The 14,065-nt window shown below is 40.3% G+C and overlaps 1 protein-coding gene across 1 annotated transcript in view; it reads right to left on the bottom strand.

The window, feature by feature from the left end:
* The window catches only part of LRRC31 (leucine rich repeat containing 31), a 45,295-nt gene that overhangs the window by 6,710 nt on the left and 24,520 nt on the right, over positions 1 to 14,065 (bottom strand). The window contains exons 3-9 of the mRNA XM_072933599.1: positions 7,451 to 7,824; positions 6,834 to 7,088; positions 5,792 to 5,941; positions 5,253 to 5,420; positions 2,686 to 2,853; positions 1,650 to 1,817; positions 744 to 911 (exon numbers count right to left, since the gene is read on the bottom strand). Coding sequence (XP_072789700.1) covers positions 744 to 911; positions 1,650 to 1,817; positions 2,686 to 2,853; positions 5,253 to 5,420; positions 5,792 to 5,941; positions 6,834 to 7,088; positions 7,451 to 7,463 — 1,090 coding nt within the window. The 5' untranslated portion in view covers positions 7,464 to 7,824. The remainder of the gene's footprint in view (positions 1 to 743; positions 912 to 1,649; positions 1,818 to 2,685; positions 2,854 to 5,252; positions 5,421 to 5,791; positions 5,942 to 6,833; positions 7,089 to 7,450; positions 7,825 to 14,065) is intronic.

Genomic DNA, 14,065 nt, shown 5'->3' with positions numbered 1-14,065 from the left:
ACTTCTTAGTCTTAATATGTCTATTATAAAACAAATTAAAAATAAATCATAATTGTTATTACTAATATTTAATATATCCTAAAGCTTCATCATCGTATCTTCAGGTTATCTTCTTTATCATGGAAAATAGGATGTGGGCAATATAGGGTTTGACTCATGGGATTTGTTGTTGTTAAAAGTAAAAACAAAGTTATGATAACACAGATAGAAAAATAAACTGCCTCACAAAATGATTGGGAAGTGCCTTTTTCTTCATAGTAGTGTTTATAGTTTCATCAATTCAACCTAGAGAAAGCACACAGCAGCAGAAATGCAAGAGCTCCTAAAATCACCCTCTTCTCAGTGTGCAGTCACCAAAGGAGTTTTAGGCAGTTATATTACCATGGATCCATCCAACTTATACCACTGCGGGAGCTGTCCCTGGATATTTCCTAAATTTTTGATTATCAAAAAAAAAGTAGCGTTTGGTGGAAGTTCCCACATTCCCATTGTGGGTCTGAATCACGGCAGATTCAGGTCCTTAGTTCCACATGGGATCAGACACTCTGAGATTTCCTTTTGTTCAGCAAAATAAACCATTCCACATTGATCAAGAAAGCTCTCCCCCACACTGCCTTTTCAGAGCTGCCTAATGAATAAAGTACTGAGCTCAGCTCTTCTGCCAGGCAGAATTTTTATGTCTTTGAGATATTTTCAGAAGACAAAACCAAGACCATTAATGAATTTCCTCAACATGTCCTTACACAAAACAGTCATGTCCTCTTCTGTGACACAGCACTGGTGAAGATCAAGGACTTCCAGATTTTTCAAGCTGGCCAAATGAGCTGTTGATGCTTTAAAGCCGCCACCAATCTCTCTGTTACACGAGATGTCTAATTTCCTTAGCTCTGTGAGGTGCTGCAAAGCAGTGTCTGAAATGCAAAAGGGAACAGTGTGGTCACTGCCTGCCACAACAGCCCAGCTCAGGGCTTTGCTTCTATTTGCTTCAACGTCAAAGTTTGCACAAGGTATTGCAGGCAAAGCTCCTGGGCTAAGCTTCAGGGTATAATCACAGCAGACATTCAGTAATGCAGCAAAGCCTCCCTGTCCATGCAGCTCCATTCTGGGAGAGCAGGTGAAGGTGAGGCCAGCTCATCCCCCACATCCAGTCAATCCTCAGCCTTTTGCAGAAATTACTGCTGCATGTGTTCATTAATGCCAGTTGTTTTGCCACATCCACTAGGGAGAGACACAGATAAGACCATTTTATGTGGCTTCGCTGGACACTTTAAGTGGTAATGGTGAATTTGGATTTCCTTTGGAAAGCAGGATTAGCTTGTTAAAAGTTAGCTGGCCTGTCTGTGTCCTTGTCTATGTTCTCTCTGATGGAAGAGGAAGCACATCCACAGCCACAGCCCTGAGATGTGTCTCAGATAAATGGTGTGGAGGGTGACTCTCCCCACTGACTTTCACAAGCTTCAGCTCAGGGGAGATAAATTGAGCTCCTGCTGAAAGGCCCTGTAGTCTTTTACCAATCCTCAAACAGCAAATCATGATTGCCCATTAGTACTGCCAAACCATCAGCAAAATCCCACCTCATTGCCTTTCTTAAATGGTTTTCAGATGTACAAGTTATTCAGAATGAAAGTTTTCTGAACATAAAGTCTAACCTAAGCCCTGGAGGCTGTCTTGCTTTAATCCACACATGTGCAAGTTTAACTCTTTCAAGCCTGGCACATTTTTCAGATCCTGAGCAATAACCTTCATGCTGCAGCCAATGTTTTTGTTGATAGAGATGTCTAATACTTCGAGGTTTGGGATCACATTTAGAAGTTCAGCTGTGAAAAAAAAAAGAAAAGAAAAGAAAATCAGAACTGGTGATTGTCTAGAATACATGCAGATGAACCCTAGAAAAATACAGCACATGATAAACAGGAAGACGTGACTGGGGTTTGCCTGTCAGTGTGGTTTAGATTTGCTAAGTTCCTGTTCTACCTAAACAACCCAGTAAAATAAAGACTAGGAATAATGAAAATTTGTGAAAAACATGTATAAAAATAAAAGTGAAAAAATACAGGGACTGTTAGTAAAATGCACAGGAAAAAAAAAGCAGAAATACAAACAGAAATAAAATTTTCTAATGAAAATATATAGGAATGTCTGTTACATATGGAGTTCCTCCTGTAGTGGAGATGAGAGCCATGGGGCTTCTCTTTACTGAGCAAACACCTTTTAAAACACACAATGAGATAAAAAGACCACACAGGATTCAGCTGCTGTGGTGAGAGGACAGAAGGGAAGAGTGGTCACTGGTTACCAACTCTGCCTAAATTCCCAATCCTCAGACCTTCTTTCCAATCCCATGGCTAATTACATATTCAGCTGCTTAATGTTAAGTAATTAGTGTTGGAAATTCTGGCACACATTTTTTTGCTGAAGGTGTCAAAAGATCCAGAAATCCTGGCCCTCTGAGGCAGCCAGACTGTGGTTTAGGTCTTCTCAACCTTCCCTCATATGACTAGGGAGAACAACTTTCTTCTTCGGAAGGAAGTGCATTAAATCCCCACTTCATAAATACTGTTATAATGCAGAACTTGAAATAAATTAACTTTTCATTGATATTGAGTTCAATACAGCCATTATCTAAGTCAAATAAGTTCCATTTTTGTGAAGCCAGCCTCAGTCCATCTCTATGGTCACACATACCAAGGGATTCTCCATCCTTTGCTGTCAGGTTACAGTCTGTAATTTTCAGACATTTTAATTTGCATCCTTCCTGAATTTTTTTTGTCAGCAGTGATAGTTTTCCACCTATGTTACTGTTCCATGATAAGTCCAGTTCTTCAAGCTGAGAAACAATTTCAAATGCCTCTCCTGCAACAGAAGTTTAGAATGATTCATTCCGTGTATTAATTTCAGTGCGAACAAAATTGCAGGTTTGGAATATATTAAAGAGGAAGGTCAGCTACTTAATACTCAAATTACTTTATTATTAATGTCTTGCCAGGAAAATTGTTAAATAAATGAATTATTGCTTGTGCAGCAATGTTGTATAAAATCTCACATTGTCTAACCAGCAACATAGATCACAAGTCATTGTCACAGTGCACACAAACCTGAAATTTATTCAGGTTCCCAAACCCTCATCAGGCTGTTTGGCCTGTGCTGGGACCAGAAAGTCCAGTCTACAGGGAAATCAATACAAGTGACAAGTCTGAATTTACTGTCCTGCAGAGTTCTGCTCTGTTTTATTTGGCAAATTTCCAACATGCTCTGTACTGTGTACAAAGGTCATTTTGGAGGGAATGAAAGAATTCCTCTCACAACTATTTCTGAAACACGAAATTTTCATTTCTGGCAGGAATTTCTGACTCACTTCATAGGAAACCAAGATGAGCATTGTCTTGACTCAAACTAACGTTCCCATGATTTCAAGGCAGACAGAACTGACTTTTACTACATTCAGAAAAATCATCCTTTTCAAGGCTTGACACACCTGTCAGTGTGAACTGTGTTAGTGCTTATTTGAAATACTAACATCCCACTGTAAAATCCAGATTCCTAACTTCCTTTGTAGAGGGGGGAGGCAGAGCATATTTGCATAAACTCATTCCCAAGAAAGATCAAATAATCAGACCATATGCAAATGCAATTTCAAAGTGTCATACTCAATTTTTTGATCTAAAGTCTAATAATTGAGAATTGTATTTTAACAGTAATATCCTTTCATGTCTATGTGGTTTTCATAATTAATTTCTCACAAAATATTTATAATAGAAAAATAATTACTTGCGTAAGTGAATATCTGAGTTTGAGAGGAAAGGTCACATCTTAATTTTTATGTTTGCATTTATTTTAAATTATTGCCTCAGTGTTGAATACTGATCAATGCTCTACAGTTAAGAAGAGCAGAATAGCCTTTTTCTGTTTGACAGGACTATAGAGTTCCAGACACATTTATAACTCCAGGAATTGTTTCCTATCACCTCTCACAGTCAAGCTCTGAGCAACCACATAGAATAGGTTGATATTATGGTTATATTTCAGACATTGATTTCTAAGCAAGATGTGCTGAGTCCACAAGAGGCCACATTTCTGCAGAGAGATGTGGACAAGGTCACACAGCCAGGATTGGCCTAAAAACACAAGTTGTTTTCAAAATCACAGGCAAAATCAATGCAAACTGACTGTTGCTATTCCATGTGTCAAGGGCATCACATTTTGTCTGGAAATTCAAGTTCTGTGATCAATTTTGTGTCTGTCCCAGCAGAAGCTAAACCGAACTGGGAAGGAAACAGCCCTGAAGAACCTGGCAGAATGAATCAATTGGAAAAATAACCCCAACAAACAAAAATCTATGAGAAAGGTTTGGAAAATAATGAAATAAATTTGAAAAAATAGTAGAAAATTAAATACAGATTTCACACTCATCAGAAACACAGCAGTTATTTTCACCAGCTTTTGTATAGATGCTTATTTCCTCCCCAGGAGATTGCATGACTCACTTTTGATCTACCACCATATATGTCATTTTATTTCTGAACCTTTCCTGGAAAAGGCTTGGATATGAATGACACAAACAAAGCCCAGCTATATAACTCAGACCCAGCTTAGAACTTACAAAATAAGCAACAACTTTTATAATTTCTAGTTGATTGTGTTTGCCCTTCTTTTAAATACAAACCACAGATCCACTTCGAGTAGACTCCAGGCCCAGAGGTGACTCCTTGCCAGAACCTGAGTGTGCAACACCACCTCAAAAACCTTTCCAACTCATGCTTTGCAGAAGGCAGGGTGCAGGCACCCCAAGCAAAGAAGCAACCAGAGGAATAAGCTTCTCCCAGACTTGAAAAAACACCAATTAATAAAGCTCTGAGGCAGCACTTCTGGTTTTAAGTTTTCTCCCAAAAGACCATTGGGGTTTTCATGATGAGCACACACCCCTCCTGCAGCTCCAAAACATAAGTTGACCCTATTGTGATTGACTCTGCTTCTAGGCAAAAAAACAAAAAACCAATCCAAATTAAAAATATTATTTTCTGCAAATAGGACTGGATTCTGTTCCTTCTGAGTATGAAAGCTTCATACCCTGAGGAATGAACTCTGCAAAGCTACCTAAAGGTGTAAGGGCACCCATAAGCCCAAGTTTCGACTGTTTCACAACAGTTTACTTTGCCCACTGTGGAAGCAGCAGGAGTGGGATGTAGGAAGAGATAAGATGGGTTACATTAGCCCCAAGCTGTCTGGAAGTAAATGCAAATGAAATCCTGTACCCAAGGAGATGACATCCTCAGCTGTCAGCCTGCAGTTGTTAAGTCGGAGGACTTTTAACAGGTTCACATGATGAAGTTGGGCAGTGAGAGCTTTCAAAGTTCCTCCAGCACAACCATTCCAGGACAGGCTGATCTCTTCCAGCTCTGGGAGAAATGGCAGTAAAGAAGCTGTAAGGAAAGAAAAGAAAAAGCTTTTCTGTTTGCACACCCTGGATATCAATACATCTTAATATTGGATATTTTCTAGAATCAATACAGAATTATAAAGCCATGACAAGTTGTACCTCACTTTTCTTGTCTGTATCTTAAGTGTAAAGACATTCATCTGCTTCACAGACCTAGATGATTTCTATATTTATATATATTACATAATTGATATAATTTATGAATTAACATTTCTCAGAGATTTGGGACCATTAGATGAAATGTTAATATGGCCTGTATAAAAGAAAGGGAAAAGAGGAGAGGGAATTATAGGACAGGCAAATAAAAATTAAAGAAATACATGAAGTGATTATTTGAATAAAATGTGCATTTACCTAGCTCTGTTATATCTGCTGCACTTAGTGCACAATTATTTAGATCCAGATTCTTGCTGCTGGGTTTCTTTCCCAGTTTCTCCATGAACTGGTTAAATCTCTGCTCACCAGATGGTGACTCTGCTTCAGAAGTGAGATGTGATAGTCCATCTGAGCAACAAAGGAATAGAGCCCTGGTTACATCTCCTAATAAACACAAGGTGTAAAAAGTGCCTGAGGCTGCCAGGTGAAGACTTTAGGAAATGAATTAAATCTGACAATAAAGCAGGCTCTATTTTTCATCAATGTGGACCAGCAACCTGACTGATAAGATCACTATAGATCAAATCAGTACAAAGGTTTTGCTGCATTTTCATACAACATTTGTGTAAGGTAGTTCCTGCTTTCTGGGCTTTGCAAAGCAAAAAAATACAGAAAATAGCAATCCACTCTCTGCTGTGAGTAGCTGCCCTCCTGTCATTTCCCCAAACTGACCCAGACCCATTAGGACAAAGGACAGGGTTCTAAGCTTCACCTTCCATCTCCTTTTGAAAAATAGTTCCATTTTCTCCGGAGTGGATGTAAAGAGTATCCTTGTGTGTGTAAAATAGCATCCATGAGGGATTCCCATTCCCTTCCTCTGCCCCTGCCCAGTACCAAGTGATAGGAAACATCTGCTCCTGTTGTCTTCAGACTGCTTTAACAAGACAGCAGGACAGAGACTCATCTTAAATACAACAGGCCAAACTACTGCTCAAAGCTTGGCTCTGAAACCAAATTAGCTCTGGAACTAGTGAGCTGACTTCAGTACTGGTTCTCACATTGCAGATCAAGAGAGAAGTCACCCAAAAACTTTACCCTTCCTCAGCAATGTAGGCCTAACTCCTTGCTTAGCACCTATCAAATCAGAGGGTATATCCTTGATAATGTTCCAATCAGAAGTAAATCCTGGCTAGAGGATAAACTGTAGGCAGCAAGTACAGGATTTTGGCTAGCAAGAAAACAGCCGATTTTCTATGAAATTAAAATATATACATGTGTTTCACTATTGTACCAGCATTACCTTCTACAGAGAGATCTTGCTTTTCACTCTGATCATCAGCTCCATAATTGTTTATTTCTGTTTCTTCAATTTCCCTTCTGTCCTTGCCTTCAGATTTCCCAAAGTCAAAGCCTTTGAAGAACTGTTTGATGGCTGAAGGCTGCTCTTTCCTTTTTTCAGGAGCACACTTCTTTCCTTGGAACTGTTTCATCACAAAGTCAAATGGGGAACTCCTTGGGTTGTCCTCTTCATGTCTATACTGGCAGTTCTGGTCATCTTTCAGGGGATCAGCAGACAGAATTAGTGTGAATTAGAATTTATTAATGTTTACTCTTGCTTACCTTTTTTCATAATGGTAGATGCCCTGAGAATTGGCCTCCGTTGCCTCCATCCAGCCATATATCATAGTCATGATACAAGTGTTTAACAGCAGAGCACTTACTATTACAAAAAGCTGAGGCAAGGTTTAAAAGCTGGCATTAATGTGTTGTCACAGTGGTATTCCTTAGAAATACAAAAATTATACAAACCAATGTACCTTGAAGTACATGCACAGTTACTGAGCTGTAGAGCAATCCTGCTTTCCCTAGCTGTGATTTCCTGCTGTAGAGAGACATTATTTTAAACAAAGAACATACCTGTCTTTTCCATGGGTACACCTGAGGTTCCCTTTCACACTTCTCAGTTTTTACAGCACTTTCAGGGTTTGTGGGATAGGTGAGCCATGACATGCAAACAAAACCTCACTCCTTTCCTTAATAGGAACTTTCCGTGCAGTTTTCCCTCACCAGTTTGTCTTCATCAGTTTGACAGCAGCAGCTCTGCACAAGTGGTTTGTGGGCTCTTTCCTGATGTCTCTATTCCTCTGTACTCTATCCGTTCCTGGGGTTGAGAAGTCCATTTAAATGCTCCGATCATGTCCCAGCTCAGATCCCTCTCAAGGCAGAAATCAGGAAGTGGCAGCAAAATCTTCGCACTGCTCACACAGCACTGCATGCCCCTGAGACAGCTGCTGTTAGGAGAGTTGAGTCACCGTTCAGATCAGATTACAAGAGTACCTGAAGAAAAGCTCTTTGTTTTCCCACCCCTTTTGTCCATACTGGCCAGCAATAGTGCTGGAGGCACAGCTCAGTTAGAAAAAGGGAGGACGGACACTCCTGATCATTTTAGGAGACACAAGAGAAGTCACAATCATCTTCTGGGCAACACCATGATACAACATTACAACACAATCATTGGACACACCTTATGTATACTTCAAACTCCGGTACACCTTTTTTTTTTTGTCTGTCTGTCTGTCCCAAAGTCTGATTTCCTCAATGGTGAACATTAAAATTTCTGTTTGAACCATACTCATGGCCATTTATTCTGAATCTCTTTAGCCTTGACAATCTTTTTCAGTCTATGAGGTCTTGCCTTTTGCAGGCCAAACCAGCCAAACCCTTCTCTCAAGGGGCAAACTCTCCATTTCCCTTATCATTTCCTGCTCACCTTTGTCTATACCTGGTGCAATATAATTGATACTTCCTTAAATACAAGGGACCATCCACTGTCTGTATACACTAAAGACATATGCAAACTGGAGTGATTTTGTTGGGGAATGATAAAGCTGGTAAACAAAATCAACAATTAATTTGCAAGCAGCTGAACCAGCAGACACGAGCCTGAGGAAGAGCTTGACTCAGGGTGAAACTAGACAAAGGATTCAGACAGGGTTAGGCACAGGGTGCTCCAAGGAGTCAACAAGGTAAGATGAGAAGAAAAAGTGAACATCAGGAAAATCCTCTTGCCCATGAGAGGTACCATGCTGAGAAACATGTATAGCAGCTAGAAATGCACAAAACCATTGTGAACAACCATCTTTCCCTGTAGAAAAGGAGGGCACACTTCTATTCCCAAACAGAAAGGATGTCCAAGTTGGCTTTAGGGTTTTCTGACACCAGGAGTGGCTGTCCTCTCTCTGTTTTTGAAATCAGCATCTCACTACAGAGCTGTATCCACATCAGGAATTTGTGCTAATTCACGTGTCCAGGCATCTCAGTTATGCATAGTGGAAAATCCCAGCATTTCTGTTGGTGAAGAACTGAATTTAACAGTCTTTTGCTTGTGCTTAATAATGTTAATAACCAATTACAGTGGTTAGGCTGGACTAACTTACGTGCTCTGACATCAGTATTTCAGGCAATGTGCTGCCAATTCAGAAGTTCTTTCACCACTTGAGTTGAGTTCTTTCACCACTGTTGAAAGACAGTGACAATATTCCAGGGCACTCTGACAGCATCCCTGTAATCTGGTGAGAAGGGAAACACAGTGACCTGGTCTCCTCTTCCTAAAAAGCAAATCCATACCTTTTTTTACATCAGCTATGAGAGAAGAGGTGCCAACATATTATCCCCCCAAAAAAGCAGGCTGAGGAGAGCGGGGTGGCTGCACTAGGCTGTAAACATGAGCAGCACTTTGCAATAGGCCCAGGCTGAGCTGTGAACATGTAATATATCACGACAGCCAGGCCCAGCCATGCCCTGTTTGCTGCTCTGTCCATCTCCTCCCTGGCACACTTCTGAACATGTGTCCTGTCCCTGCCTGTCAGAGCCCTGTGTCTGCTTCCTGCAGCATGTCATGGACAGCACAGGACAGGCTTAGCTTTTGGAGTTTAAAAATAATAGACGCCTTCCCCTTTCTATCCAGTTAAATGGCCTGTGACCATCTGCCAAGTGCTCAGTGTCACACTTGTTTATATCTGCTCTCCCCTCTGTCTAGACCTGGGGCAAGGTTAGGAACAGAACCAATTTTGGAACAAAATAGTTTAAGTTGCATCCCACACAGCATCTATCGGGGAGAGATTAATGTGGATTTTTGTACTTTGCCTCATTGTGACTCCTTAATCCGGCATATATTCCAAAGAAATAATGCCATTAGAGGATTAGTGCCACAAGTTCATTTGAAAAAAAGGATTTGCAAACACTGAAATCCTATATTCTATGTGCTTAACCACTGAGTATCATTTTGGGGATTTCCTCTCCCTTTAGTAGTGTCTTCTTTCAATGAAACTCAAGCAAATCAGCAACTCTGTTTTGGATGGCCCTTATTATCCATTAAAGGAAAACAAACCCCCAAGCATCTGGTTAAAATAATAGAAAGTCTAAACACACTGGACTAAACCCATCCTTGCTCTCATACAATCACAGTTACGTCAGGGAGGCACTCGGCCTTATATTTATATAGAATGTAATTATTTGGGCTATTTATCTGTTAGAGATTTTTGATAATCTGAGTGCTGGAGCATTTAATAACGCTGTGACCCTTGTTTGCTTCCATGGCAGTTCCCTTCCCCAGCTTTGCCTCTGCAGGATTCTCTTGCTTGGCCAGATTTGTTGGGGGAAGTTACGTGGAGCAAGGAATTGGTGGGGCTGGAAAAATGTTCATTGCCCCATGGTTTGGCAGTTCCAGGTGTCACACTCTTGAGATGTGCTGATTCAGAACACAAGTGCCAAGGGAGGGTAAGGGAAGAGTGGCCTGTTCCAGCACCAGGTTTGCTGCCCTCATCATTCCCAGCCACATCATCAAACCATGGTCTCCACAGCTCTCTCCATCCTCTCTCTCCTGCTCTGTCCCTTCCATTCATCCTCTGGCTTTTACACCCCATAGCAGAGGCAGGGGAATTCAGCCTTGCCCACACAGCTGGGAATCCCTCAGCTGGCACTGATGCTGTGCCGCTTGTGCCAAACATCTGCATCACCCATTAATTTATGTTGACTTTATGTTTACACGTTCTGTAGAGCCAGGTGATCCACAGAGCTGCAGGGATTGGCTTTAGGGCCAGACAAAATCCTTCAGAAGAGAATGGACACACAATGGCTGGAAGGACCATTCCCCAGGGAGTGCCTGCCTGACCTGAAGGGGCTGCACACTTGGCAGGACAAGGCCAGGTTCAAGGCCAGGTTGGACAGGGCTTGGACCAGCCTGGAGAGGGGAAGGTGCTCCTGCCCATGGCAGGGGTTTGGAACTGGATGAGCTTTAAAGTCCCTTTGAACCCAAATCATTCTGGGATTCTGTGATAATCTTGCGATTGTGATAATCAGTCTGGATGAACTGAATGTGTGCAGAGCTGTGTGACAGCCCCTCTTGTCACTGATTTATTATAGTTGTAAGAATTCCAGTCTTTGTATGTTCCAGCACGAGCAGCTAAACACCAACTGTAGAATTCTAAACCATATTATTTTTTACAAAACTAGAATTTACATTACTTCCTATTAAATAGTAGTGACAAGAAATAGATTGAATATGCATTTTGAATTCCATAAAAAGCAAGACTTATAGATTTATTGCAGCAAATGTACCTTTATGCACACGGTGCAGATACTTTTAACACTCAGATATCAAGTTACTCATTTTAAAATGGAGCTACACAAATGTAAACTTAACTTTCAGTCTCTATTACAATATACTAGACTGATAGAGAAGATCTTCAGTCTGGAAAATTCTTTTTGGTTGAACTTCTGCCAGGATTAATCCCCTTTCAGTTAATCATTTACATGAATGGGCAATCTGCAGAGTTCATACAAGGCCTGCAAACTATATTAATTACTAGAAATCTAATTACAAATCAACAGAGTCACAGGATCAGTGTTACCTCCATACGGTACCATCTGCTATAATGGAGCTGGATAGTTCAGCAAAACTCCCCATTACATTCTGTGGAACCTCAACCTGAATGTGTGTTGCCAGAGAGGGCAAGTTTATGCAGATACAGGAGCTGGTTATAAACCATTTTTAGGGTCATCCTTAATGACACCATCCAATCTCTGTATTCTAGCTGCTGTTTCAAAAGTTATTACCAAAAAAAGTATTTGTGCAATACTTTTTGAATGCAATACCAATGCTGCCATTACTTGCCTTTACACATCCAAAAATACCCTAAATCCATACAAAAGGTAATGAAAAAAATCACTAAACAAGCAAATCTGAAAACATGTCTACTATAAAATGCTTTCATTAAATGTATTATGTGTATTGTGATTTGCTTCACTAATTATTACTCCAATTTAAAAGCTATGTCCATAAATTCCATAACTGACAGGAACATGGCGCGGTGCAGCTTTCATTAAAATTTATTTTACCAATATATTTTATCTTTCAGCAAATGGTCAGTTTGAAAGCTTTGACTAAAATGTATCAGTCTCATTTTACACCATGTTAGCCAAAAAAAAAATCAGATCTTTGAAATCTCAACTTGTATGATTTTACATCCAGACCTTCTAAACCATTTGGACACAAGGTCACATAAAATCCAGTAATCTTTCCACAAACAATGTTTGGTCAATTGACTTTTCAAAGGAATTCAAAAGCATTTTCAAGGGTTAGCCGTATTTCACCCCTGAGGTTCACTCATTGGCTTGTGGAATTGAGATCAGCCACACTAAGTAAAATTGAATAGCTTCAGTTTTGCCCGAAGTTTGACTCCAGTTCTCCCTGATTAATTCCCAGATTTCCCTTGGGAATGAGAGAGCTATGTAATTCACCTAGTCTCTCCAAATTCTCTCAAGAACAGTAGTAAATGTAATGCTTTTCCACTAAACAACCAATCATGTTGCAGCCTGTTCCCTTTGCAGTATCTGCTGACCTTGTCAGTGTGAATTTAGTACAGGACAACACCAAAGGTGGGCACTTTTCAGTGTCCTGCAACTCAGAAGGGAGCAAAATCATCTACCCTGCAACCAAGGGATTGGGGAAAAAATTAACTCCCAAGGAGTGTTCCAGCCTGAAGGACATTCTGCACAGCCCAGTCCATTACTGTCACACTCACACAGGTTTGCCTGTTCCCTTCTCTGATTGTTTTTCAATTTCTTGTGGACCAAGACCCAATTTCCAAGACAGTGTGGCACTGTAAAGTCTGGTGGTTGTTTCTAATCCTAGGGCACAGCTTCTGTTCAAACTCAATCTTGGACTGGTCCCAGACTTTCTAACCCATCCATCAGACCACCCCCCCTCTTTACTTTGCTTCTGGCAACTGTGCTCTTCTAGATTAGACCTTTCTGGGGGAAACGTGGAAGGAAGTGAGGTTTAGCTAAAAATCTGATATATCTAAACACAGATTACATGTCGGAAAAAGACAGGTTGACCTGTGATAAATAAGCCATTTATCAAGTTCTGTCTCCGTTCATTTCATGATATATCTCCATTAAAGTGGAGATAAGTAGATTTTTATCTTGCTCCAGTAAACTTGATAAGAAGAAACAGGGATTATCACTCTTTCACAGATTCCCCACTTAGGACAGACAGTGTTTAGAAAGAATGGATTAAAACCTGCTTAGGCTCTAGTTTAGCAGGTTCTCTACTTCTACAAATCCATTTCAGCACTGCATTTTGGTAACCAACATAATTCTTGAACTGTCTATTAATTATTAGACAATTATTAATTATTAGACAATAAAATAGACAATTATTAGACAATAAAACAGACAATATAATTGTCTAATATTATTAGACAATAAAATTGTCTAATACAATTTTTACCTTCCATTTTTTAAGACCATAAATCCCATCAGCTGAGCTATGTCTGCCATTGATTTTGTCGAAAGGGAACAAAAGGGCACATCCTGGTACTTCAGAAATTGAGAAAGATGGGTAGTAGTTGACATTTCTTTGGAAATTAATTGAGAGAATCTCCTTGTTCTTAATTCAGCTTTATAGCAGTACCCAAACTGCCTAAAACTCATTAATTTATCTTCATAACTAATTTCCTACACGTCTCTGCTCCTCCTTTGGTGATTTGCCGTTTTTCCTCAGGTGAAGACACCCAGCAGGAGGAGGAACGCTGAGGGACACACAGACCACTGTGTGATACAGAAATGCTCTCCTGCCTGATGCCTGCAACATCCAGGCAAGAATAACTTGTTCTCCCCTGGAGAGGGACCACTGAAGCATCTTTGTGAGCTGTGTTTGTCACAGCTCACTGCAGCACACAGCAATGCTGCTTCTGTGCCAGAATCCAAGGGCTATGTGCCAGAGATCTTGTGAAGCAGTGTGTCTCTCTCCAAACTTCCTTCACTAGGTAAAACATGAAAAAATAAATATATGACCTTATTATGTTGCTGGGTTTGTTTCTACCTCGGGAAGTAATTTTTTCTGATAATGAACTTTTTTGTGTTTTTTCTGAAATGTGCTTCATATAGACTAAAACATCTGATGAAAAATGGATGCTGATGCAAGTTTTTACTTTTATTTATTTGGCCAGCCCCACATCGTACACA

This window comes from Taeniopygia guttata, chromosome 9 (genome assembly GCF_048771995.1).
Source record: "Taeniopygia guttata chromosome 9, bTaeGut7.mat, whole genome shotgun sequence".
Classification (NCBI taxonomy): Eukaryota; Metazoa; Chordata; class Aves; order Passeriformes; family Estrildidae; genus Taeniopygia; species Taeniopygia guttata.
This window is presented reverse-complemented; position numbering and strand designations above follow the sequence as displayed.